The sequence below is a fragment of the Siphateles boraxobius genome, unplaced genomic scaffold (genome assembly GCF_051911475.1).
Source record: "Siphateles boraxobius isolate OS27281-9 unplaced genomic scaffold, OSU_SipBor_1 9, whole genome shotgun sequence".
Lineage (NCBI taxonomy): Eukaryota > Metazoa > Chordata > Actinopteri > Cypriniformes > Leuciscidae > Siphateles > Siphateles boraxobius.
This window is the reverse complement of record NW_027509219.1, coordinates 31,588,095-31,614,936: the sequence shown is the minus strand read 5'-3', so window position 1 is coordinate 31,614,936 and position 26,842 is coordinate 31,588,095. Positions and strand designations below refer to the sequence as shown.

The following is a 26,842-nucleotide window of genomic DNA, read 5'->3' as shown; positions in this document are numbered from 1 at the left end:
CCCTTTCGAAAGGCGGAAGTTGTCATTCTAACCGCTTCCTACTTCCTGCGTCAAAACATTCCGGTGTGTCTATGCGGCTCTAACGCTTTTTTTCGGATTTTATGAGTGATTATGGCTGCGAACTGCAGCACCGGTTCGGCTACGGAGCCTCCGGGACTAGAGACCCAGTGGCGGGAGATCGACAACCTGAACCAGCAGCAGCTCCGGGCCGGAGATAGCTGGTAAGAGAAACTTCAGCATAGATAACAAACAAACAAACAAACATTCAATAAACAACAACAACAACAACACCACAGATAAAGCTCTAACATAGCTCTATAAATCTGATAACATGTTTGGGTTTGTGTTGTTTGAGGGTTTTCAGGTTCAGTAGTAGCCTTGCCGATATGATTGAGAGAGTTAAAAATGATTTAAAGATCAAATAAGAGGGCGAAACTAACATATAGGTGGGGTTTCAGGCCTGATAGATCTCTTTACCTGGTTAACAGCTTCCTAAGGATCATTACGTTTTGACATGTTTGACACATTCCCAACTCTGCCTGCTTTAAATGGTTTCATTTCATTTTCAGTATTAACACACTTGCTTTAAGTTTCACTTCCATCTCTGGAAGGTATGACAGCCTGTTATGGGAAAGTTACTTTCGGTTTGTGCTCGGTCCTTGGAAAGGAAAGGCAGATCAGCCATAAATTCATTCTCGTCCTGAAAGACAGATGGCAAGTGTTTGGTGTCTTAATCCGTGTCTTTCACTGGTGCCCTGTGCAGTTTACATTAAACAGATTTGTCCTAAAGCTCATTAAATGATGTTGGACTGGTATAACTAAGCAGTGCAGAATGTGTGACAGGTGCAAGTGTCTTGTATTGCAGGTATTTGTTGGACAAGAGATGGTTTGATCAGTGGAAAGAGTATGTGCACACCGGGGACCAAAATTCCTCCTCTTATCCTGGAAAGATTGATAACACTGAGCTCTTTGAAGGTAAGTTTTGCTATTCTGAGATGTTAAAGTCACCATGAAATATAAATGGACAATTCTTGTTTTTACATGGAATATTGCAGTATTTCTTTAAATGATTTATGTATGCACATCATTTTTTTTTTTTATTATTCAGTGAATTGGAGTTAGGGCGGGGCAATCTGTCAATCACATGAGATCGACCAATCTCATATCACAACCTGTAAATTTAACCAATCAATTCCTGATGGATGAAATCAAGTCCCGTCCTGACTTTTAGAACAAGATACAGTAGTTACCCCATAAAAATGTTTAATGTCTCATTCTCTGTAAATCTGTTTCTGATTCACGAACCGCTCCGAGTATAACGTCACAGGTTTCCATCTATTCCAAATCACAGTAGTTATTTCGTGAACACAGCATAAGCTTGTTTTGGTACGGAGATACATACGTTGACAGGCAGGTTGGACATTGTATAGGACATTGCGTATGACCATAAAATGTTTGTCCAATCATTGCATTCGTCTGATTTCCTTCCACAGATGATATATGTACATATAAATACATTTAAATCACTTAACTTAGTGATTGCTTTCAGGATGTGAAGAGACTTTCAACCAGCATAACATAACAAAAAAAAATGCTTCTGGAACAAATCACCTACCCTGCCTTTAATAACTGTGGGTGAAGAATATGTTTGAAATACTTTGTATGCTTTTTGTAGATTTGGATTCCTACCACCTGAAAGAGAGGCTGTCGGAGAATGAGGACTTCATCCTGGTCCCATCAGAAGCCTGGCAAAAACTCATGTCATGGTATGACTTGATGGATGATCAGCCTCCTTTGGAACGAAAGGTAGTGTTAACCAGACTGTTAACTTGTCTTTGTATTGGAGTCAATCCAATTAGGCAGTGTTTGCCATTGACTGAAGAGTTTGTGAAAGTCTTCATCTTTCTCTTTCCAGGTTGTTGATCTTCCCAGCACTGTTAAAGTAGAGGTCTACCCTGTGGAGGTCTACCTCTGTCTCTCTAGTAACTTGGAAAGTACCGTACCTGGACAGTTCAGTCGAGCAGACAAGATACGTGAGTAACGGCTCTTAATGTATAGACTAGTTTCACAAAGTATTTGGACATTTAAAGATGCAGTCTCACTAGGCTTTTGGTTTGTACAATCACTGCAATGAATATCAGGATTAAGGCTATTGTTTTTAGTAAGTAATGAATCAAAAATAACAAATAATAATACATTCAGGTTTAATAATAGTTATGAGTTCAGTCCACTTCATTCTTTTTATTGAGCTCAATTTGTGACGTTTAGATCTACTGGTGTGTATATGTTTTGTTAGACAAATTTACAGAGTTCACCAAACTTAAAAAAGAAACTTTGCATGTGCTTTTTTCCTTATTTCCTTATTTCACATCTATATGGCGGATGGCACAGATCTAGTGTTCATCCATTGTTTTATCATTTATTACATAATTTTTTGTAGTAAAATGTTCTGCTTGTACTATGATCTTTCTTTAAGTTAACTCTTCATGGTTTGATCTTTTTTATTGAATGACATTCATAGACTACCATTCAAATGTGATGCAGTGATACAGGTAAAAAAACAGTGATATTTTGAGATATCATTACAACGTTTCTATATTGTAATTTATCCCTTTTATGCAAAGCTTAATTTTCAGCATTATTACTCCAGTCTTCAGTGTCACATGATCTTTCATAAATCATTCTAATATGCTGATTTGCTGCTCAAGAAACATTTATCATTATTATATCAGTGTTAAAAACTGCTGCTGAATGTTTTTGTAGAAACCGTTCAAAAATAATTCCGGGTTAAAATTTTTCCATGAATAGAATGTTCAAAATAACCACATTTATTTAAAATAGATTTTATTTGTAACATTACAAATGTCTTTACTGTCATTTGCTTAATTACTTAATTTAATGCATCTTTGCTGAATAAAGTATTTCTTTTTTTATTTCAGTTAAAAATCTTACAAACCTCAAACTTTTGAACATTAGTCTAAGTTATTAAATGTAATGTTATCAAGCTAGATGACAGTAGCCTCTATACCTTATTTTTTCTGTTCGTACTAACTCATAGCTATAAACAATGAATTATGCCTGATTAATTGCTTCTAAATGTCTTCTTCAAAGCATCAAAGGTTTAGCTCAAGCTCTGGATTGCCACTTTTTTTTTACAGAATGTTATTCTCACAGATCTATTTTATATTTGGCATGTAATTACGTTTTGTAAACCGATGTGTGAAACCCCTCAGGACTTTGGCAGCCTGGTGTATCTGAGCTGCAGATCTGTGAATGTGTTTTCTCCTCAGGTGTGTGTGTAAATCACTATCATGTGTATCTGTGTTTCATAGACTCTATACATCAAAAGATACGGGAGCATTTTACTGTGTCAGAGACTGCTGAGAGCCGACTGTGGATGAGGAGTACGGATACAAGCTCAGAAAGGCTACGCAACCTTAACATGACTGTCCTAGACGCCTGCCTCAGTTCCGGCATGGTACAATACACACCTATCATTTACACTCCTTAACTCTGATCATCCATCATATTACTGTAAATGTCACCAAACGGTTATGCAATAAACACTGCCGGCAACCTCGCCCGGTTGGTTTGTCTTATAGACAAACTTTTCTACTAGTACTTAAAAAAAGAAGAAGAATGCTTTGTCATTGGCCACCCTGCTTGTGTTTGTGGGTGTGTTGTGTCTTAACATGCTCTACCCACTCCACAGACGGTGATTATGGAGATCAGGAATGTGGATGGTACGTGGCCCACATCTAGGCCTCAGATCATGTGAGTATGAAGGCACCTGTTTCCTTCTCTCGTGCTGAAGGAAGTTTCCTTTCTGTTTTTAAGTAAATGGAAAGTTACGTGTCTAAAGCACAAAACACACAGTCATCCATAACAGGTTTCATCAGCCGCATATATTTAAATCTGTAACTAGTTGTAGTAGGTTAGGCACTTCAAAAATGGCAAGGAAAATGGGATCTGTATAGCACAAATAAACTTTACAAGATCAATCTCGAAGTTTGGGATAAACCTGTCCTTTTTGAAATTGGCTGGGATCATATTATCTCCAGAGTGACAAAGATCTTCTTATATGGCCCTTATGCCAGAGTCCAATTTCTCGGAAGCATATTTTGATTGACTGTAATGGTTTAACTCCTCTAGGGCTCTACTTTTTGATTCATTCTTATTAAAATATTTTTTAATAAATTGTGGGCAGATTTAGTGTTAGATTTTTTAAAATAAAAAATAAATAACTAATAATAAAACTAATAAAAACTTTTTTAAATTGTCTTTTTATTTGTTGGTTATAAAATGGTTAGATTTTTTATTTATTTAATTTTTTTACTTTTTCAATTTTCCACTTGTTTCTAACGATGAATATTGCCATAGTTGTTGGCATGGTGCTAAATTATAAACAGACAAACAACTGCAGTAGGTTGCAAAGGAGATTTTGTCCTGTACAAATCAGTTTAAAAAGATATGGGACATGTTTTAAAGAGGTCATATCATGAGGATTCAAATTTGATGATTTTTTTTTTTGGAAGTAAGGAGCTTAATGTGCTATTCATCCCCAGTTAAAAAAAATATTTATTTAAAAAATATTGAACCTAAGCTGCAAAAATCACTTGATCTGCACTGCCTCAACCTTATATTATAATGCTGTATTTGGTTTCACTTTATTTCGATAGTCCACTTTAGACATTCTGCTTACTATACTTTGCAACTACATGTCCACTAACTTTTATTAATTTGCAACTACATACCAACTAAATATCATTAGAGTATTGTTAGACTGTTAGGTTCGGGTTTCTAAAAGAAGTTGACATGTACTTGCAAAGTTACTTATAGTTAGTTGAATATTTCAAGTGAACTATCGAAATAAAGTGTTGCCCTCTAATTCAGTGTAGAAATACACTATATTATAGTCATATATTGTGTGTTGAGCCAGTCATATAATATATATATAAAATAGTAATAATATAATGCATAGTATAAATTTAGATCAGCTAAAAGTATACCAGACATCATTTACATTGAATTCCTAAAGGTAATCTAACCTTGCCTATTCTAGTCATCAAAGAGAGAGGGGAAAATAGTCATATAAAGATAAATTATGATGGTTTTCTCTGCAGAAAGCTTAAAAAAAAGACCTCAAAAAGAATTAAAACCTAGCTTGCATTTCGTAGAGAACTTTCAAATCAAAAGTTGGTATGTGGCTATCATAACCAGAAATGCTCTTCAGATGGGCAGTTCACTGGGCTTTGAAACATAACTGTGTTTTTATTGAATATTTGGAATTAATATGGAATTTTGTGTCTCCAGGCGGAACTCTGCTGACGAGGACTCGTATCGAGGCCCTCCTGGAGTGTGCGGCCTCACGAACCTAGGCAACACCTGCTTCATGAACTCAGCTTTACAGGTCAGAGGTCATGAAATGTTGAACACGCAGTCAAATATCTTTTACAAAAATATCTATAAGGCTCCTTCTTAAAATGAATTGTGCATTTTTTCCCATAGTGTCTGAGTAACACGCCGCCACTGACGGAGTACTTCCTGATGAACTTGTATCTGGAGGAGCTGAACTTCACTAACCCTCTGGGCATGAAGGGTGAAATTGCAGAAGCCTACGCAGATGTCATCAAACAGATGTGGTCTGGGAGGCACTATTCTGTGGTTCCTCGGGTATTTAAGGTAACGTAATTGTAGTAATCACTCTGCATTAGCATTTTTATTGCAAAACTTGTTTGCGAACACCAGCAGAGCTGAAATCATTTTCTCCATTTCGAATCTGGTTTTCAATGATTCCCAGTCCGTTTTCCCCCTTCTTTCATATTAATTAAGGTAAATCAAAAAAACGTTACAATAACGTGATCACCATTCAAAATAACTGTTTTCTATTTGAATGTATTTTAAAGTGTTATTTATTCCTGTGATCCAAAGGTGAATTTTCAGCATCATTACTCCAGTCTTCATTTTCACATGATCCTTCAGAAATCATTCTAATATGCTGATTTGCTGCTCAAGATACATTTATAATCATTAATGTTGAAAACTGCTGCTGAATATTTTTGTGCAAACTGATACATTTTTATTCAGGATTTGAGAAAATTCAAAAGAACAGCAGTTATTTGAAACAAAAATTTTTTGTAACATTTTAAATGTCTTTAAGTGTCACACTTGATCAGTTGAAGTCATTTATTATAGGCTGTAAACATGGTTATTATGTTTGTTTGAGTTTTGTTTTCAGTGAATTCTCCATTAGTAGTGCAGAAATGAACCAGCATTGCTTTTGTGTGTCTGTGTAGACCAAGGTCGGCCACTTTGCGTCACAGTTTCTGGGCTACCAGCAACACGACTCTCAGGAGCTTCTGTCTTTCCTGTTGGACGGTCTTCATGAAGACCTCAACCGGGTCAAAAAAAAGGAGTATATTGAACTCAAGGATGCTGATGGAAGACCTGACCAGGTGCTTTTTACACATGAACACTAGTACACAAAGAATAACTCGCATAGTGTGTACCTCATGTCATTTATAACAATATATATAACAATAAATTGTTTACACTTATGAAATCGCAAAGGCTGCCATTATTTTTAATGCGCAGCTTGTCAGTGACGTACGGCTCTGTGATCAGTTGTAAATGCTGCTCCATCGGAAAGCCCTGTGAGTGTGAGCATATAACGTGCTTTTGAAAAATCCACACGTGTCAAACATCTTTCCAAACATGAGAAGCGTTTGTGAACCTCTTGTCAACAAAAGACAACATTTAATAAATCAATCAAAGCGTTTCAAACTTCTTTTTATTCAGCTACAGCAATAGTAGCAATATTGGCCAGTTTTCCAGCTTAGTTTAGCATTTTCTGTAAAACCACTATTGGTTGACCTCTTAACGTGTTTAGAACTCTACAAACAAAACAAAGTGTTAATGTGGGAATCACATTTCCATTTTTGTGTTACAGGAAGTGGCTGAGGAAGCGTGGCGCAACCATTTGCGGCGGAACGATTCGGTCATTGTTGACACGTTCCACGGGTTGTTTAAGTCGACATTGGTGTGCCCTGAGTGTAACAAGGTCTCTGTGACCTTTGACCCCTTCTGCTACTTAAGTGTGCCCTTACCAGTCAGTAAGGAGAGGGTCATGGAGGTGTTCTATGTCTCACTGGATCCCATGGCCAAACCGACACAGGTGTGTATTATGTTATATAGACACAAAAAAACAGCAAAAGACCATAATGCTCAGTCATTTCTGGCAGGAAACGCAGCATATGTGCAGCACGACAGACATGCTCATTATGAGTGAGCCCATACTATGAGCTTGGCAGATGTGAATGAAGTAGCGCTGCACATCTGTAAACAGGAAGACAGCTGGTGGTGTGTGATGATGTCATCAGAACCAGTTTTGCTAAGGGCAAAATAGTGAGAGTTCTGTTGAACAGTGCTTAGTAAGAATGCTTTACATTGTGTTTTGTTCATCCTTATGACTGATGAATGTGTGTGTCTTCCCTCTGCAGTATCGTCTGATTGTCCCTAAAGCTGGCCGAGTGATTGACTTGTGCACGGCCCTCTCTCAGGCAACAGACATCCCACCCAGCCAGGTTCAAACTAGTTTTTTCAACTATTGAAACATTGTCAAATTGTTCTGAAAATTCAATTATTAGATTTGGTTAATCATATGACCCTGTCATTTGTTCTGAGCTAATAATTGATCTGTTCCGCACAGATGGCTGTGGCTGACGTGTTCAATCATCGCTTCTATAGGATTTACCAAGCTGAGGAGTCTTTAAGCTGTATACTGGACCGGGACGATATATTTGTGTAAGAGAGGACTGAGTAAACGGCCTTAATAATACAAACACACCAACACACACAGATGTAATTAATTAACTTATAACAATATTGTTTAAGATTTAATTTACAGGTAATATTGGTATATACTGTAACTGTATATAAACTGGTTATAGGGGAAAAGGTAGGTGTGTGTTTGTCCGACTGTGTTTTTTTCTGGTGTGTTGCTGCAGGTATCAGCTGAACAGTGGCTGTATGGATCAGGCTGATGAGGAGGTGATTCTGGCCATCTACATGCGTGAACGCTCCCATTACAGAGATTACGGCTCAGGCAGCAACAGCTACAGCACCTCCCTGTTCGGTCACCCGCTGCTGATGTCTGTGCCACGCGCCCAGTGCACGCGGGAAGATCTCTACCAGCTCCTCCTGAAAAGACTGGCGTAAGTCTAACCGGTCATACAGGGTTTGTCACAAGATAGTTTGGATTTTCAAGATCATTTAGTTTTCAATGTGCTGTACTTATATGATGTTTGTTTGTTTTTTACGGCAAAACTGCATCTTACTTATTATTGATTATAAAAATATTTATTTGTTTTTTTACACTGTCTGTATATATGCACTCTATTATCTAAGTTCCTTTGCATTTAATAAATAACTACTTCCTGTTACTTCGGTGATCATAAAGTGTTATTCGGTATCACCGTTTTTTGTTTTTTTAGCCAGAGTTGGGTTGCCATTCATATGTGTCATGATTATGTCCCTACACAGGCGTTATGTCCAACCCCTAGATCCCTCAGAATTGGAGGAGGAAGAAGATGAGGATGAAGAGTTGTACAAGGCACAGACCAACGGAGTTAGTGATGGTATGACTACTTTTTTTTTCAAGTTTAAAAATGTTGGGGATTTTAAAAGAAAGTGCCAATATTAAGAATTAATTTATTTAGCAAGGATGCATTAAATTGATCCAAATTTACAGTAAAGACATTTATAATGTTACAAATGATTTCTATTTCAAATAAATGCTGTTCTTTATATTCCTCAAAATGCACAAAAATATTAAGCAGCACAACTGTTTTCAACATTGATAATAATAATCAGACATGTTTCTTGAGCAGCAAATCAGCATATTAGGATGATTTCTGAAGGTTATCACAGGAATCAATTAAATTTGAAAATATATTCAAATAGAAAATGGTTATTTTAAATTGTAATAATATTACATAATATTACTGTTTTTCTGTACATCTGATTAAAACAAATACAGCCTTGGTGAGCATAAGAGACTTTGGTAACTTTACTTAAAGCCTTTATGGTTAATGCATGATAAAGATGGTTGCATAATATCTTTTCATAAATAAATGTAACCAACGTTAAAATGCATTATTTGCAGAATCCTTGCTACTTCTAATAATTGGTTGTTTGTCGTGTTTTAATGGAATTATACTTTCTAAAGGTGTAACAACGCATAGATAAGTATTTATAATGTATTATAACTGTGGTTACAATTATTCATGATATGCATTATAAAGTGCATTACAAGGCATAATTAATGCATTAAAATTACTTTTATAATGAATTATATAAAGGCTTTAATTAAAATGTTACTGAGATATATTTCAAATCATAACGAAATCGTACTTTCCCCAAACTTGTTAACAGTATGATACTTCTAATGATTAATTTGTGAACAGATGAGGGCGAGGAAGACTCAGAGGAGGCGGGGCCAGCCAAGAAAGAGGAACAGACTCAAGAGAACAATCAGGCGGATGGGCAGAACAACGGCCCGTTAGAAGCCAGCCCGAGCAGCGAGGGGGAGGAGCGAGCTGAGGAGGAAGAGTTGAGCAGTGAACCGGACCGGGGCAGCAGTACAGAAGAGGGCCAATCAGCGTGCGGCAGCACTGACACCAACTCCCAAGATGCCACTGATGGGGACCAAAGTGCTGGCGTAGAACCTTCGGGAAAGGAGGAAGAGGAGGAGGAGGAGGAAGACGACGGGGAAGGGGCAGCAACTTGTGCGCAGGCAAATAAGAGGGTTCCGGGCAGACGGCACTACACTGAGAGACGGAAAAAAGCCCTTTTCACCATTCAGGCGGTGAACTCTAATGGCACCACGGATCGAGGGATGGCAGAGGCGGGCATCAGCTTCTCTTTCAGCTGTGAGTACACTAATGAGAAACTCAATTTATTACAGACCTCTCTACTTCTCATGCCTTTGTACAACTTCAGGGTCATGTGCGCACAAGCGAGGGTCATAACAAAGTGAGATTGTATGTCTTTTATGTATCCGGCTGCTCAATTCACACCTTCTCAAAGTTGAGGAGCGCTATCATGGTGTCTTTTAAATCAGAGAATACATAAGCGTAAATGATCCTGCTCCAAATGGCGTGACTCACTGTTTCTGTTTAGCTCAGCCATACATTGCCATCGACTGGGACCCTGATATAAAGAAGAAGTATTACAATGAGAATGAAGCCGAGGTAAGATTGCTAATGAGCTCTTTGATTCTTAAAAAATGCTTTGCGTCTGTTGTTGCACTAGGAAATGAATGTAACCTCTCATACAAGGCTCAATACAGTCAATTCTATTCGAGGTTTAGTGTCATGCTCATTTTAAAGTATAGCTCCTAATGCAGTAATGTGTGATCTGTATTGTGTCACTGCTATAAATATGAAAACCTCATAATGTTATATGCATTACCTAGTTATTCTCAATGTCTTTGTCAAGAAAAGTGGTTTTCAACTGGTTTTGCAGCAACCCAAAACGGCATCAAGGTTTATTTTTTAATAGTAATAAAAATACAATTTTGTCTCTTACCCCCTAGGTAATAGCCTTGTTATTTTGCAATCCTAAAAATGTATTGAACATTTTCTAATTTGCATTTATCATTATTTTTCAATCAAACCTTAACTCACCAGTCAAGAACCACTGGTCTTAAAGCTTTTTGATATGCTTAAGTTGCTTAAATGCAGTATGAAATTGATTCTTTGATTTAAATATAAATCAAAATCCATTGTTTTTAATGATCTTTTGTTTCCGTCTTGGTGGTTGAAGTTATGCAGACTGCATCATTTCTATTGCAAACACGTGTTGTTTATGTGTTAATGCAGAAATACATAAAGCATCAGAGCATGGACGTCCCTCACCTGCAAACGACAGTGCAGCTACAGGAATGTATAGAGCTCTTTACCACGGTAGAGACACTGGAAGAGGAAAACCCCTGGTAATCTACTTCTTAGACCTATCGCAGATTCTAGGCTTTAATTCTAAGTATTTAATTCTTATCGGTTCTTGCTTTCCCTGGGAATTTAACCCATGACTTGGCGTTGCAAGTGCCAACGCTCTACTGTTTAAGCTACAGGAAAGCTTACTAGTTGTGCAGTGGCACTGTAATCACGGGTTTCCAGTAATAACGTTAGGAACCATGTTATACATAAATCATGTAAAAGTTCATGTTTTTACTCAAGCTACATATTTCTAGTGATGGATTTAAAGAACAGGACTGTATCTTCCACGCATGTAAGTTTGTGTTTGTTTATGTGGTCTTGTAGGTATTGTCCGACATGTAAAAGGCATCAGCTTGCTACTAAGAAATTGGATCTGTGGTCTTTGCCAGAGGTTCTGATCATCCATTTAAAGCGTTTCTCCTACACAAAATACTCTCGAGAGAAACTGGATACTATTGTGGATTTCCCCTTGCGGTAAGATGAAGTACTGTTTTGTCAGATTAAGATGTACATACACTACCATTCAAAGATTTGGGGCCATTACTCCAGTCTTCAGTCACTTGATCCTTCAGAAATCATTCTAATATGGTGATTTGCCGCTCAAGAAACATTTCTTATTATCAATGTTAAAAACAGTTGTGTTGCTTAATATTTTTGTCGAACCTGTGATACAATTTTTTCAGGATTCTTTGATTAGAAAGTTCAAGAGAACAGCATTTATTTTAAATGTATATAGTTTTTCAGACATTATTAATGTCTTTACTGTTACTTTTGATCAATTTAATGAATTCTTGTTGAATAAAACTATTCATTTCTTAAAAAAAAAAAAAAAATCTTACTGACCCCCAAATTTTGACCGGAAGTGTACAGTTTTATTGGTGCCGATAACTCATAGTTATAGTGGAAATAAATGCATAGTGAGTAATAAATGTTCCTTCACATCCTGTTAATATATTTGTTATTTTCAATGGTTGATTCTTAGACTATTGCACTTGTTTCCATTTGGTTAATATGTCTCATTCTCTGTCTGCAGGGATTTGGACTTCTCAGGTTTCCTCTTAAAGAAGACCATGAACAGTACTGAACCTCCCTGTAGATATGACCTGATCTCTGTGTCGAACCACTACGGCGGACTCCGAGATGGACACTGTAAGCATCAGTCTTCTCAGCTTTTATTAAACAGCGAATAAAAATGTCATGCCAAAAATGGTATGCAATTTTTAGGGATGCACCGATACCAAAAACCAAAACCATGCAGCATGTGTACAGTACTGTGTTTGTGTCCAGAAAAAGAAACACAGACAACAGAACAAACAAAGATGTGGAGATATCAGAGATTAAATCTAATTTATAGAATAGAAAGCACAAATTCAACATTTATGCCTGTATAGCTGCTGTGCACGAGCTGATAAGTGAAGCACGCTAAGTTGATTGATCGCGCAGCGGCTTAGACATCGCTGAAAAGTTTGTAGTTCAGTCGGATATGTTAATAGCAAAGAAAGTAAAGCGTGTTGCATGTGCTTGATTGCTGATCGCTTACTCAGCACACGCCACAGCTGGATTAAAACTAAATAGTATATGTAGCTTTAGTAAAAACATGAACTGTTACATGATTTATGTATAACATGGTTCCCTACATTATTACAGGAAACCCGTGATTACAGTGCCACTTCACTGGAGCGGCTCTAAATGTGCACTGTGGATGAAATACAATAGAGCAATAGAATGAACAGTGAACAGAACAAACTATAACAGAAGCTCGTGCTATACATTTTAACAGGCATAATTGAGCAGTTAAGAAAATAATTGAAGGAAACATCTATTTGCTCAACAAGTTAAAGGGATAATTCACCCAAAAATTTAAATTCTGTCATTACTACTTACCCTCATAAGTTAGTTCCTTAGTTCAAGACCTTAGTTCATCTTCTGAACATAAATTTAGATATTTTTGATGAAATCCGAGAGGTTTCTGAACCAACCATAGACAGGAACGTCATTGCAACTTTCAAGGCCCAGAAAGGTAGTAAAGACATTGTTAAAATAGACCATGTGACTACTACAGTGGTTCACGTGTAATGTAATGAAGCGACGAGAATACTTTTTGTGTGCAAAAAAAACAATGACTTTATTCAACAATCTATTCTCTTCCATGTCATTCTCCTATGCTATTCACATAATGTAAACAGTGCAGCGCTTCCAGGTTCTACGTCAGAACGCCGGCTCATGCGTCAGCATCACGCGCATGTGTCATGGTGCTCACGTGAACAGTGTCGGTCAATAATGAGCCGGCGTTCTGACATAGAACCTGGAAGCGCTGCACTGTGTTAACAACGTGAATAGTGTAGGAGAATGACATGGAAGAGAAGAGATTGTTGAATAAAGTCTTTATTTTTGTTTGTTTATCGGCGAGTTCAAAAAATTAAAGTATCAGTATCTGACTCACTCTAAAAAAAGTGGTATAGGTGCATTCGTAGCTTTTTTGTTGAGTGATAATAACATTACTAAAATATTTCCCTTCTAGATACTAGTTATGCCCAGAACAAGGACAACGGCCAGTGGTATTACTTTGACGACAGCAAGGTGACCTTTGCAAGCGAGGAACAGATTGTGGTGAGATTAATGTTTCTCTGTGGGTTGAGTGGTCAACATGAAATCAAAACAGACCCTTTTTACTTTTTAATACATTTTTTCAGCCTTGCTGTGGATGATTCATCAGTGCATTCTCTTCTAGACAAAATTAAATGTTTGTTTTTCCTCAAAACACAATAACTTTCTGTGCCTCTTGGCCGCATGGGTCCAAAAAACATGGTGTCTGTGGGTCCTTAAAAAGTCTTAAATTAGATTTTAAAAATTTTAGGCCATAAAAAGTCTTAAAAAGTCTTATTTTTACTTATGAAAGGTCTTACATTTTCGATGGCAATTTGACTTAGACATATCTAAATGTTTTCCAAATTAAAACTATCGTGATGTGTCAGTGCATTTATTTTAATTTTATTCAAAATAGACGTGTAAAGTTTTTGTATTTTATCATATGTTGTTATCATACAAAATTACAATATTACATCAGCAAGAGGGCTGTTTTCCCGTGCACAATAGCAAATATGATATTTATTTTATATAACAGTTAACTTAAATTAACATTTTGATTTACATTTTATAAACAATATTGTCAATATTGTTTGTTTTCCCTTTATTTCGCTGACGAGAATTTCAAAATGAAACCGTAGCAGAGTCTTAATGCAAAAGACAGCGATGATTTCTTGACTGAAATCCGCGTTTTGAATGAATCATTTTAACGATTCAATGAACAATCACTTGCACTTCCTGAATGAATCAGCCGTTTGAACAAATCGGTTGAATGAATGACTGCCTGAGACTTGCCGCCACCTACTGGCGGGTTTAGTTTCACATTTAAAGTACCCTGTAATTAAAATGTTACAATTAGAAATCAGTTAATATTTAAATATTGAATTAAGAATTAAAATAATTGAATATCTTATAGCTTTATTTATGCAATTGTAAATGGAGTGTAAATATATTAATGCCAGTTCTGATGCTGCTGCTGTGTCTCCTCTGCACTGCAAAGATGGATTTTGATTTAATGATTTAATTTAACTAGTAACAGTGGCATTGTGTTATTATTCTAATATAATTTAATTTGAATGTTAGAATTTGACATAAAAGGTGATGCATACCTCTAAGTAAAAAAAAAAGTCATATATGGGTGAAAATGCCCCTGGAACTCAATTTAAGGTTGCGAATATTGTCCTTTAATAAAAAATGTTAATTTCTTTCACTGCTGTGAACTGACCAGTGCATAGAATATGAAAAATATATGTATCTTCGTGAGTCAGCTGTCAACAACAGGCCTAAACCAGCCATGGTACCAGTACATAAACACAATATAAATATCATCTAATTATCAACAAAACTTTGAAAATATTAAGACATATTTTTGTCAATATTGCGCACCCCTAATGTAAGGTATTCATTTTGATTTCTTCAGGTCTTAAAAAGCCTTAAATTTAACTTTAAAAAGTGCGCAGATACCCAGAATAAAGACAGATCTGTTTAAAAAAAAAAAATCTTTTGAAATGGTCATGGCCTCTAGCCAGGCTAACGTCAGACCTAGTCTCATTGAGACGTGGGTCTGGGAACCACATGTTCATTTTCTCGTATTTGAGGCGTGGTTTACGAATGCCCAGAGTCGTTTATTAGGTGCTACGAATGTCTTTCAAAGTAGCCTGTACGTAGCTCATAGCCAATCGTTTCAATTATACCAGATGACGTATGTAGAGCGACAGAAATTATACGAGGAAGAAGACGATGGGTCACAGATTTAACTAAACTACTTAGAACAATATCTAGGGCTGCATCGAAAGGTAACTTCGCGTCTGCTGCCATGTTGGATCCATGGGTATAAACAAACTGCTTCGGTGTGTCGCATAGACGTCGTCATCGTCTTGCTGCTCCCTCCCCGTTCTGTGATTGGTCCACTCGCTGAGGCGAAAATCTGGACCATGGAATCCAGGCTGCCTAGCAGCGTGAATAAAATCGTGCTGCGCGCAAGGCAGCATAGGGAAACCCAGGCTACATGGCTTCCAGATTGAGATCACATGTCGTCCAGCCACATCTTGGGAGTTGTCTAATATTAATATAATTGAAAATACAATTTGTAAGTTTACCATATGCTTTTACAGGGTTAAGGTGATTTACGAAAGTAAATGTAAACAAAACAAACAAACCAAATTGTATATGGCAGAAAAAGACTTGCAGTACCATAATAATAATAAAAAAAAGGTAATTAAAGCTGGCACGAAACTTGTAATAGTCTTTTCTTTCCTAATGTGATGAATAATCTGAGTGAAACGGCTTCTTAAACTAGCAAAAATGTAGTTTCGGGACTTGATTTTGAAATTAATTGGATGATTACTATTGCTGTGATGTCATGTGAGTGACACGTTGTCCCGGCCTCACGCCAATAAACACATCATCAGCGAAGAGATGTTGCTGCAAAAGGAAGGGGAAGTTATTTTGATTAAAAATGATTAAAAAAAATTAGGAATACATTTTTTTTTAAAAGATGTGCACAGATAAATCATTTATAATAAATACTGCAGTATTCTCTAAAATAAGAATTGTCCAATTTGATTTTATGGTGACTTTAATGCTGTTATTCAGCAAAGATGCATTGAATTTATGAAGAAAATGACAGCAAAGACATTTATAATGTCACAAAAATTTCTGTTTTAAATTTACGCTGTTCTTTTGAACTTTCTATATTTATCAAATAACCCTGAAAAAAAAGTATCACGATTTCCACAAAAATGTTGAGCAGCACAACTGATTTCAACACTGACAATAAATGTTTCTTGAGCAGCAAATCAGAATGATTTTTGAAGGATAGTGACACTAAAGACTGGAGTAATGATGCTGAAAAATCTGTTTAACAACATTAAAATTGAAAACACTTATTTTAAATTGTGATAATATTTCACTGTATTGCTGTTTTTACTGTTGTCGATCAAATAAATGCAGCCTTGAAAAGCAGTCACTGAAACGCTCAATCTCCATCTGCTCTTGTAGACCAGTGCCGCCTACCTCCTATTCTACCAGCGCCAAGACAAGATCCGCCAGCCCACCGCCCCTCCACCCGTCCCAGAGAACCACATCACGTCCCAAACCCATGATGCCGTGGACGGAGCCTCTTCCTGTGTCAGCATGGAGACGGACTGATTTCTGTCTTTTCACTGCTCCACTTCATTCTTTCTCACTCTTATCACTTCCAACTTTGATCTTTAATCTACAGAAACTTGAACCTCGGCCTCTGCTCTGACTCCGACAGGAAGTGCGAGGCAGGGGCTACTCTCTCAGGCTGGTGCACAAGCATCATGGGGTGGGAATGCAGATTTTTGTGTTTTTCTTAATGACGAACTCAAGGAAACGGGTTAAGCTGGTGGTGGCTGATGCATAGATCGCATACCGATTTGTCTGCATCGCTTCAGCAAAGATTAGAATTCGGAGAATGAGGTTTGCGCTGTTCATAGTCACCAACTGTTCTTTATTTTTTCCTAAGCTTGCTTTTCTGAGCTAGCTAAGCTGCTGTCCACAATGGTGATGTCTGAACGCCCAACCTTGGGTAAAGCTGCACCGTTTAGCATCATGAATCAGGCCTCCCGTTTCTTCCATCAGACTTTCAGCGAGGGCACTATTAGCAGGGATGGTTGAGGGGGTTTATCATATCAGGGACATCGCGATCAGAAATCCTGTTTCACTATGGTTTCTGAGATCTTCTAGTAAAGTCTGTCAACTCACTCGTGATCTATTTATTTTCGTAATTGCCAGATGCTGATGTGGAGTGAGAAATAGAGATGGTTATAATTGAAAAAATCTTCCATTTTTATTTTCATTCATGTGATGCTGTTTTCCCGTCTGTCGTAAGCTCTGGGAAAAGCCCCTCTGTTGCGGGACACAAACGGAGGCCTGTTTTCCAGTGAGAATTTGCTTCTTTTTTATCTTAAATGAAAGAAACACCCAGCAAGATTTAAACATTACATTCTTTTTGACTAATTGTGTTGAATTTATAAACTCTTTGGAGCGATGAGAATATTTCAGCAAAGTGCTTTCTGGATAGAGCTCTTTACATGATTTTTAAGGCACCTATGTACAGTATTTTTGTATTGTAATAAATGTTGTATTATCTTTGATCATTTGGATCAGATGCTGGAGATGGGGCGCTTTCATTTTATTTTGTTAATAATTATAGATTGAATATATAATTGTATACACATCTTTGATATGAATAAATGACTATAAAGTCGAGGTTAGATTGGACACATTTGGCTTCCATTTACGTTGTTTTACCTCTGAATGAACGGACGCGTAGATCCTTTGGCAATGGGAAATGCATTTATGTGTTTTGTACTGACTGCATATTAACAATGGGAAATGCATTCATTTGTTTTGTACTGACTACATATTAACACTTCTCAGCTGTTCACAGCGCTGTAATTAATTTGGCCCACCGCGTAACGATCTTATAGAAAATGCTTTATCATTTGCACTTCCTATTAAGTGACTGCTTTATTGCATTCCTCAGATTATAATGTACACAGTTCACTGTTCTAATCTCAGAATGAGAGTTCTATAAATACTGTATATCACTGTATGTGACAGGAGCACTTAATACCTTCAGGATGTTCTAAAATCTAATATAATATCACACAGGAATCTCACAAAACCTGTAAAGAACAAAAGTATCAAAGCCAAGAATATGAAATTATATTTTTATATAATCATTTTTTCATTTATACAGTATGGTAGTATTTGTTTACTCCTTTTAATTTATGCATATTTAATAAAAAATGACCTGGACATGTTATTGACTTGGTTTGTGAGATTTAAAAACTTGTGAAGAAAAAAATGGTGAGAATTTTTCTTGTAGTCTGCTTTACAAATGGACAGTTTTTAAAATAGTTCCTCAAAGATTTAGCACATTTATTTCTCACCTATAGTCTTCCATTTTGTACAAAGTTAACTGAATGCAACCATCTATTGAAAGATAGCTTCAGTTGTACTATTTTATAGTAATTAAATGGCTTAATTCTAGTATTTAAATATAAAATAATTGGCTAGTTCTGGAAACAGCAGCTTCAAAATGTCACATACAGCCTAATTTTTTAATGCAAGTGTTTGAAATATTAAATCCAAATATTTATTAGAGCTACTGTTCGGCCTGCAGTGGTTTCATGTTTTTGTGAAATCAATGAGATGGTCAGTTGTGTATGAACAATTGAATTGTTAGACCGATTCAATTAATTTGTTTCAGAATTAGTCTGTCAATGCAACACAACATTTCACAATATTCTGAAGCCCGTTTCACATTAGACTTCACCATATAGTCACCAAATTTCATATTTATGATTTTGCATTGTGGAGGCATTTTCTGTATAGAAATTTAAAAAGTTATCAAATAAAAGCTTATTTGTATTTTGAGTATATGTAGTGTTTTCTCCAATTACAACATGAGAATATGATAATTTCAAACAAGTTTGTGTTTGAAATGTGGAGTCATGTAACTGTTAAACATTTGATTCACCAATATTAGACAAACCATCTTCTGGCTCAATCATTTCCTCTCGTCTGATTCAATCAGAGACAAGCACAAATTGATTTCCTCCTCACCTTAAGGTTCCATATAATGTTTATTAAATTATTACATTCCTCTCTAGCAAAGAGACCAAAATAATATCTGTTTTTACATTCAATTTGCTTGTCAATAAGGAACTGTGTGGTGATCACCACCACAAAGGAGAAAAACTGGATAGCAACCATTTAATGAAAGATGAAAACCAAACTGACGTGTTAACTGAAAAAAAAAATATATATATAAAATTTATATATATGTTTTTTTTTTTAATGCACCATTTCACACATAAATAAACTATTAAGACATAAAACATGAGAAATACTGTATTAATTCCTTTGGCTTAATTTTTTATATCATTTAGATCTTTACTGTGACTATCAAATTAAATGTTTATGTGCAGTGCTCACAGTTCACAATTTTTTTTATTTCAAACATATTGTAGATTCTTCGCAGGACATTCACATTAAAAACTCAACACTATCAGGATCACTGCAGTCAGCAAGTACCAACAACTGAATAATGTTAAGAAATAACAGCAGGTTGCAAAATGCACAGCACTGTTTCATATCAAAAGCTGGTTTGCAATCAGGCAGACATCAGAACATGGTTGTTCTTACTGTAGATCTTAGCTAAAGAGTCCTCTGAAGTTCAGATCCTGACACATGAGTTCCTCTTCAACGTTCTCCAGGGCCCATTTGTGCTCCACAATCTCCAGGGCTTCCCACTCGCTCTGAAACAACCATAAAGAGAGCAGCATGCACATTCTGCTAAAAACGTCACGTCTCTTTTGTTTTCCACAGGGAAAAGAAAGCCATGCAGGTTTATATCAGCATGAGGGTGAGTAAATGAAGACCAAAAGAACTTATTGTGTATGATATACATTGTGTAATGGAACTGGTTCGACTTAATGCACCTAATACAATCTGCATTCCACAAGAAATAGGTTTCAGTAGTTCTGTAATTACATGAGCTTCAAAACAGCAAAGTTTAAGGTTTCACAATTATCTTAAGGCGATAAGGTTATGAAATTAAAGCGAGCCCGTTTCCACATTGAGGCTGCTGTTGCATACATCAATCCGTCCACTGAGAGCGTAGGCATGATTTCCCAAGAAAATTTACTTTAACTAAATTTGTGCTAACCACAAATAACTGCTGCTTGCATTTTTTTAGAACGTTTTTGTTTGTGCATGTTTGTAATGGAAAAATAATTCATATTGATAAAATAACAAAAACAAAGAAGTACATCACAAAAAAAAAAAACAGGTTTACTTGACGCAAATCATGTTCTACTCACCTTAAATGCTTTATTAGGATCAGGGGGCATCGCCATCGCAGCCCCCGTCATTTGATCCTGCATAATTCTTGACTGATCTGCAGCTAAAAATGAACAACTTTTAATTGAAATATCTAAGATCTAAAGCATATCTCAAATGCCATAGCTAAGATTAAAATGTAAATAATTATAGTATAAATAGGTTTAAATAGGCAAATGCTTAAGAGTCAATGACAGGATCATTATTGCAGTGATTATTATGTTTCTATCATGTTACATGTTTGGCAACAGTTTTTCTAATCCTAATTGAGGGAGTGTGTAGCTTTTACAGAGACTTTACAGAGTGCTGGACTCTTGCATTGTCAATACAAGATATTGACCAAAAATTGATGCACCACATCACAACATTTATTTGGTCAAATCTTGTATTAACAATGCAAGAGTCCAGCACTCTGTAAAGTCTCCTCCAGCACATCCCAAAGACTTTCAATGAGTTTAAGTTCTGGTGCCAATTCATGTGTGAAAATTATTCTTCATGCTTCTCACAACCATTCTTTCACAATTTGAGCTTGATCTTGACTTTGTCATCCTGGAATATGGCCAAGATGTGTATTCTTACATGGATGTTTAAGAAATGAAGCGCTACACACTCTTAAGCATTTGCCTATTTACCGTAAATCCAAACAGTGACTTATTTTGGCTGAGAATTGCATGTGTGTATATATATATATATATATATATATATATATATATATATATATATATATATATATATATATATATTAACATTTAATATAATACAATGAAGTTGATGTCATAAAAAGGTCTAAATATCTTAAACAAAAACAACCAACCATTGTCTTGTCCAAGGATGAGGGTGTACATGCTTCTGAGCCCAAACACATTTAGAAAATACCATGAAGCTGAACTGACCCTAAGAGCGACAAATTCAGATTTTATGCATGGTTTTCAGCTTCTGTAAACAAATTTTTTTAAAAAATCCCATCATTACTGTACCATGAGGCGTCCAGAGAGAGCAGCTCAATTCCTCTCTGTAACATGGGCTTGAATCTCAGAGTCAGAGGAAACGGAACTTTAGCTGAAAGGAAATAAGCGGCACAAAATTAAAACAACATCGAGGATGCATTTATTTGATCAAAGAATACCATAAAAACAGCAATAATGTGAAATAATATTACAATTTAAAAAAAACTTTTCTATTGAATATATTGTAAAATCTATTCTTTTGATGAAAAGCTGAATTTTCAGCATCATTATTCCAGTCTTCAGTGTCACATGATCCATCAAAAATCGTTCTAATATGCTATTTTATTATTACCAATGTTGAAAACTGTTGTGCTGCTTAATATTCCCCAGTGATACGGTTATTTGATTAATGGAAAGTTCAAAAGAACAGCTTTTATGTGAAATAGAAATCTTGTGTAACATTATAAGTGAATTTACTGTCACTTTTGATCAATTTAATGATTAAATTTAAAGATTTTTACTTACTCCAAATCTTTGAATGGTCACAGTTTACACAAAAATATTAAGCAACAAAAAATGTTTCTTGTTAAAATAACATTTTCTTGTGATTTAATCAGCCACTATAACTTTGACATTTTTAAAGTCATCCCCTTCTGCCTTTTAGAAAATAGTTATATTTTAAAGTCCCCCTGTGGTGAAAAACAAGCTTTTTATGTTGTTTATATGTCTTTGTGGTGTTTTTAATATGCTTTAAGACAAACTTTGAGTAAATTCATAAGTCATCACCATTCCTGACTATTTTCTCCTTAAAACTGCAGAGAACCAAAGTCTCAAAAAATGCGGTTTGAAATCGCTTGTGTTTCTGACGTCACAAACTACCTTGTAACCAATCACATCAATGTGTGGATCTCTGAGCTGGTGGGACAGAGTGGAGGCGGGGCTAATTTGCATATTCATAGAGCCATTTATACTAAATGGGGCAAGGGTGTAGAGTTAAATTCAAGCTATTTTAAGGCATGAAGAAATTTGTTTCAAGGAAAAAACTTTGATGTGTCATTTTGGTGATCAAAGATGAGTTTTTAAGGTCAATAAAACTTATTGACTACAGGGGAACTTTCGGGAATAACAGGGTGTTTTGTTATGCAGGTAACATTGAGAAAAAGGAAACTGTAACCCCTTTAAGATGAAACACAAAGCCTCTGCCAAGCGCTTGCATCAGCAGTGGACTGAATAGGCACGTATGAAGTAATCCTACTATGGTTAGCGCCCACTTACCAACGTCTGGCTTTCAGAAAATGAGTTATGAATGTACTGGCCAAACGTTACATCACCCAATTAAAATTCATGAGCCGGTTGTTAAGGTTTAGAATGTCTCCCTTAACATTTCAGATCCTTCCCACAGCCCTGAATTTGATCACATTTACAAATGATTGTTTTAGGAATAAGACCACATTTGCACATGATCATTCGATTCTTCTCTTCTAGTTTAGCATTTTAATTCTAGCAAGTTACAAAAGCTCATACTTGTGACAAAACCAGAAAAGGCCCAGTTGATCCATCCTCCAATCAGAATCATTGGCAGCACATTGGTCAGATTCCCTTTCATCATGTCCATCAACATGCTGGGGTCTGGGAGCGAAAAAGTGACAGGTTTTCAGATATAGTGATGAAGCATAGGTCATTTCCTCTAGTTTTAGGATGTTAAAGTAACATGTTACCGGTCATGGGGTTTTTGGGGATCACTTTTCTTTTGACCTTCTTGAAGAATCCAGTCTCAGGGTCATTGAAATAGTGTTTTCGCATGGCGAATGACTGCAACGGGACAGCATCATTTATCAGTGACACATTAAATCAATAAATAAAGGCATTGTTTAACAGACAGGGTTTAGATTAACAGAAAAAACAGAAGCTCAAGCATGTTCGCTTGATGCGTGAGAACCAATGAGGTTCATTCTTGTTGTGTCAAGCAAGCAGGTTCGGATGGGCTTCTGTTTATGTTCGCTGCTCAATGTTTATATATGAATAAAATCTGTTCATCTTATAAAGTGAGCGTGTCTCTTCAGAAAATTTGGACTAAACCGCTCAATTCATATGGATTAGTATCACAATCTTTTTATGAACTTTTTGACGCAACAGAGTGGTAGTTGCGTAGCTGTCAATGGAGGGACAGAAAGCTCTCAGATTTCATCAAAAATATCTGCTTTTGTGTTTCTAAGATGAACGAAAGTCTTACGTTTTGGAACGACATGAGGGCCAGTAATTAAGGTGAACTAATCCTTTAAGCCTTGTCTGTGAAACCAGGGGAAAGTGGACTCCACGCAAATATCCTGGGAACTGTAATTCATAATTAAAGTAATTAATACCTGTTTGGGAATATATTTTCCATTTTCTCTCAAAATGCGGCTGCGTAGCAACACCTGGCTGTGGATTAAAACAACAAATGAATTAAAGTCTTAAACAACTCTGGTTATAAGATTAGACTAGATTAAAATGTTTAGTCGAGACAAATTTTATGTTGGCTTAAGAGAGCCTAACCAGGAAGTGGTGAAGTGGTTTAAAAATCGTGAAGTCTGAAGCAGTTGGAAGTTTTAAATAGTTTATTAACTGCCAAAATAAATAGACAATTTTTTTTACACAAGTATATTCTAATTTACATATAATATTACATTGTTAATGTTTTTACTATCTATTTTCTATGTAAATGTTCTTGTGAGTGAGTTTGATAACATGTTTATGGTTGAACATTTGCATTAGTTATCTCACCTATCAGACACCTGCTGCAGATCCACTTTCTTATCACTATGAATCAGTTGAGTGACGTAATGCCGCAGAACTCCGACGAAGAAAGTGATGAAGACTATGGGCAGCACAACCCACAGGCGAATACTGGAGTCAAGCAGCAACTCTGGACCTGCCATTCCTACACTCACTACTCCAAAACGATCCTTTACAACTGTCTGAACTAAAAACAAACTGACTCTTTTAAGTTAATTATAATGCTTGAGATTAAAGCACGCTGAAAATTCTAACTATGTTAAAACTATTACACATTTATACGAAAGAAACGGCACATTGCTGCATGAACATGCGCCTCCTGCGCAGCTGCTGTTTGACCTTTGAACTAGTAGCGATGTGCGATCTGTGCGATTCGGGAACAAGTTCTATTGAGTCGGATCTTTAACATGTTGATTCGATTCACAAAAAGTCTGAAAAATTCACGAATTGGAATGAATCGGTCGGTGCGCTTCTCGGGTCCTCATTGAACCGAGTCTCTTTTGAACTTGACAGTTTTATTAAGAAATAGAGCTGGTTTTAATAAATAGTAATGTGTGTACGTGCATACATATTCACATATATATATATAGCTTTACTGACGTTTTGAGTATGTAATATGCCACGCGAGAATGTCAGAGAGATCACATCATGAGATAAAAACGTTTTCAACTCTTTCCTTGAGACGAACAATTTCCAAGAACCGATTCGCAGAAATGAATAGGACCGTCGTCCCATCACTACTTTGAACTATGACATATTTACATATGCATTTATGTTTTATTATTCAGTTATTTTATATCATTAACCGATAGTTAAAATATGCCTTACATATTAAAATTGTTTATATATTTTAAAGAAGAAAAAGAAAAAGTTGACTAGCGCCATTTCCGGTTTCGAGTACGTTTCCGTGTGTATCTTGTAAACAAGTGGAGAGCCACGTGACAGACAGAAGGACGGGTTAGCTTTACACAGACGAGTATTTTCATACTAAAACAAAATAATCTGTACTCTGTACGATTTTAATCGCTGCGTCAGCCCCGATGTTTGATGTAAATTAATAATAGAAACGTTGATTATTGTTTAAGAAAGTCTCTGCATTACAGTCTATCTGCAACCATCTTTTTTGTCACATCATGACTTCTGGGACGCCAGATATTGATGAAAAAGTCTTGCAGTATGAGACATTTATCAGTGAAGTGTTGAGACAAGACTTACAGTAAGTACCATCACTTGATTATGTCTTTGGTGAAATACATTTGCGTATTGCACGTACAAAAGCTGCCATAGTATTACCATGTTTGTACCATGGTAGCCTAAACCCATGAGTTCAATCGCAATACCATATTTTTACATGTAACGTTAGCATGGTAATACCATGGTATTCTTTGTGGTACCACTGAGTACCAAATAAATTCCCATAGTGCACAATAATGTATATTATTCTAACCTATTGTAGTATTATATTGTAAATCTTAATATATTTATATCTTATTCTACATATTAAACAGTCATAGTTTTGTAAAGCTTATCTACTGCTATTTCGATTCTGACAGGAAAGTGTTGGAGCAAAGAGATGCTGTATATGAGAAAATAGCACAATACCTTCAGCTGAAGAATACAATACAAAGCATTCAGGTAGTTTTAAATCCACTAAACCATATTTTGTGCTTGTTCTGAAGTACTGCACTTATGCGTTTCCATATATATATATATATATGAGAGAGCGCACGTTTTCTTGCTCTCGTTCTGTTTTGTGTGTTTATAATATGTTGTTTCGGTGTGTTTTATTCATCTTTAGGAAACTGACAGCAAAGAACTCAAAACTGATGTTGACCTTGGCTGCAATTTCTATGTGCAGGCTCATGTGTAAGTATTGCAAGTCTGATGTCGGCTCACTGTGCCTCAATGCTTCTGCTAACATTTTGAAAGAGCAAACCCATAAACGATTCATTTGTTTTAGACCTGATGCATCAAAAATATATGTGGCAGTTGGTTATGGATTCTTTGTCGAATTCACCCATGCAGAGGCTTTGAAGTTCATAGAAAAGAAGACGAATCAGCTAACCGAGTAAGAGGACTTTTGGTTTTATCTTTTGATCGTTTTGAAATTTGCATGTATGCCCAAAGTGTGAATCAATATTACATTCTTTAGGTATACCGAGATTCTTACCAAAGATGCAGCAAAGATAAAGGCCAACATCCGCATGGTTCTGGAGGTACAAATGATTCTGCTTTATTTATTTTTTTGACCCTTTTACAGTTTATTGTGATGAGTAAAAAATAATCTGTTCTCGCAGGGATTGAGGGAATTGCAAGGTCTGAAGGATCTTCCAGAGACTAGAAGGAGGGAGGTGTTGTAGTACATTAATTTATCACGGCACACACAGTGTATTATTTTTGACATGACTTCAATGTTTGTTTCAAACAATGTGAACATTATGGCAATCAGTTCAGAGGAACGTCGCCTTTTAACAGGTTATACTGTTGTTTTGAAAATTTTGCTGAATAAATTGTAACATTTTCAGTACAAATCTCTGTGGCATTGTGATCATTTTAGATTTATATCGCTGTTTGTACATGCAATACACTAAAACGCATAAATTCCTTCATATAAGATGAGATGATCTATATGAATAGATGATGTAGAAAAATTAGGCTTAC

The 26,842-nt window shown here is 36.1% G+C and overlaps 3 protein-coding genes across 4 annotated transcripts; 2 read left to right on the top strand and 1 right to left on the bottom strand.

The window, feature by feature from the left end:
• On the top strand, window positions 1-18,986 carry usp11 (ubiquitin specific peptidase 11). The gene is made up of 21 exons (XM_077223566.1): window positions 1-221; window positions 866-975; window positions 1,676-1,806; window positions 1,916-2,033; window positions 3,333-3,478; window positions 3,713-3,774; window positions 5,314-5,410; window positions 5,509-5,682; window positions 6,297-6,455; window positions 6,950-7,174; window positions 7,500-7,583; window positions 7,709-7,803; window positions 8,007-8,213; window positions 8,542-8,636; window positions 9,465-9,929; window positions 10,180-10,250; window positions 10,881-10,993; window positions 11,322-11,471; window positions 12,031-12,146; window positions 13,519-13,607; window positions 16,584-18,986. Exons 1-21 carry the CDS (start codon window positions 112-114, stop codon window positions 16,731-16,733), a joined length of 2,967 nt encoding a protein of 988 aa, XP_077079681.1. The 5' UTR covers window positions 1-111; the 3' UTR covers window positions 16,734-18,986.
• A 566-nt stretch (window positions 18,987-19,552) lies between these two features.
• On the bottom strand, window positions 19,553-24,562 carry LOC143732473 (ER membrane protein complex subunit 3). Its single transcript, XM_077223568.1, has 8 exons — window positions 24,170-24,562; window positions 23,770-23,827; window positions 23,125-23,218; window positions 22,931-23,035; window positions 21,437-21,518; window positions 21,274-21,353; window positions 20,441-20,523; window positions 19,553-19,876 (listed from the first exon to the last, which is right to left on the bottom strand). Exons 1-8 carry the CDS (start codon window positions 24,322-24,324, stop codon window positions 19,772-19,774), a joined length of 762 nt encoding a protein of 253 aa, XP_077079683.1. The 5' UTR covers window positions 24,325-24,562; the 3' UTR covers window positions 19,553-19,771.
• A 493-nt stretch (window positions 24,563-25,055) lies between these two features.
• On the top strand, window positions 25,056-26,712 carry uxt (ubiquitously-expressed, prefoldin-like chaperone). Of its 2 annotated transcripts, XM_077224053.1 has the most exons (7): window positions 25,056-25,138; window positions 25,285-25,397; window positions 25,735-25,816; window positions 25,980-26,047; window positions 26,142-26,249; window positions 26,334-26,397; window positions 26,479-26,712. In XM_077224053.1, the coding sequence occupies exons 2-7, from the start codon at window positions 25,315-25,317 to the stop codon at window positions 26,539-26,541; spliced, it is 468 nt and encodes a 155-aa protein (XP_077080168.1). In that variant the 5' UTR covers window positions 25,056-25,138; window positions 25,285-25,314; the 3' UTR covers window positions 26,542-26,712. The 2 variants fall into 2 exon arrangements, with proteins under 2 accessions (XP_077080168.1, XP_077080166.1); XM_077224051.1 differs by having other exon boundaries at window positions 25,086-25,397.
• The last annotated feature ends 130 nt before the right edge of the window (window positions 26,713-26,842 follow it).

Coding starts and splice junctions, on each gene's coding strand:
- usp11 (XM_077223566.1), top strand. CDS start 112: ATGGCTGCGAACTGCAGCACCGGTTCGGCTACGGAGCCTCCGGGACTA. Junction 3,479..3,712: donor CCTGCCTCAGTTCCGGCATG/GTACAATACACA, acceptor CCCACTCCACAG/ACGGTGATTATGGAGATCAG. Junction 10,994..11,321: donor CTGGAAGAGGAAAACCCCTG/GTAATCTACTTC, acceptor GTGGTCTTGTAG/GTATTGTCCGACATGTAAAA.
- LOC143732473 (XM_077223568.1), bottom strand. CDS start 24,324: ATGGCAGGTCCAGAGTTGCTGCTTGACTCCAGTATTCGCCTGTGGGTT. Junction 23,828..24,169: donor CTGCAGCAGGTGTCTGATAG/GTGAGATAACTA, acceptor TTTAATCCACAG/CCAGGTGTTGCTACGCAGCC. Junction 20,524..21,273: donor CATCCTTGGACAAGACAATG/GTTGGTTGTTTT, acceptor GTTCATTTTTAG/CTGCAGATCAGTCAAGAATT.
- uxt (XM_077224053.1), top strand. CDS start 25,315: ATGACTTCTGGGACGCCAGATATTGATGAAAAAGTCTTGCAGTATGAG. Junction 26,250..26,333: donor AAGACGAATCAGCTAACCGA/GTAAGAGGACTT, acceptor TACATTCTTTAG/GTATACCGAGATTCTTACCA. Junction 26,398..26,478: donor ACATCCGCATGGTTCTGGAG/GTACAAATGATT, acceptor CTGTTCTCGCAG/GGATTGAGGGAATTGCAAGG.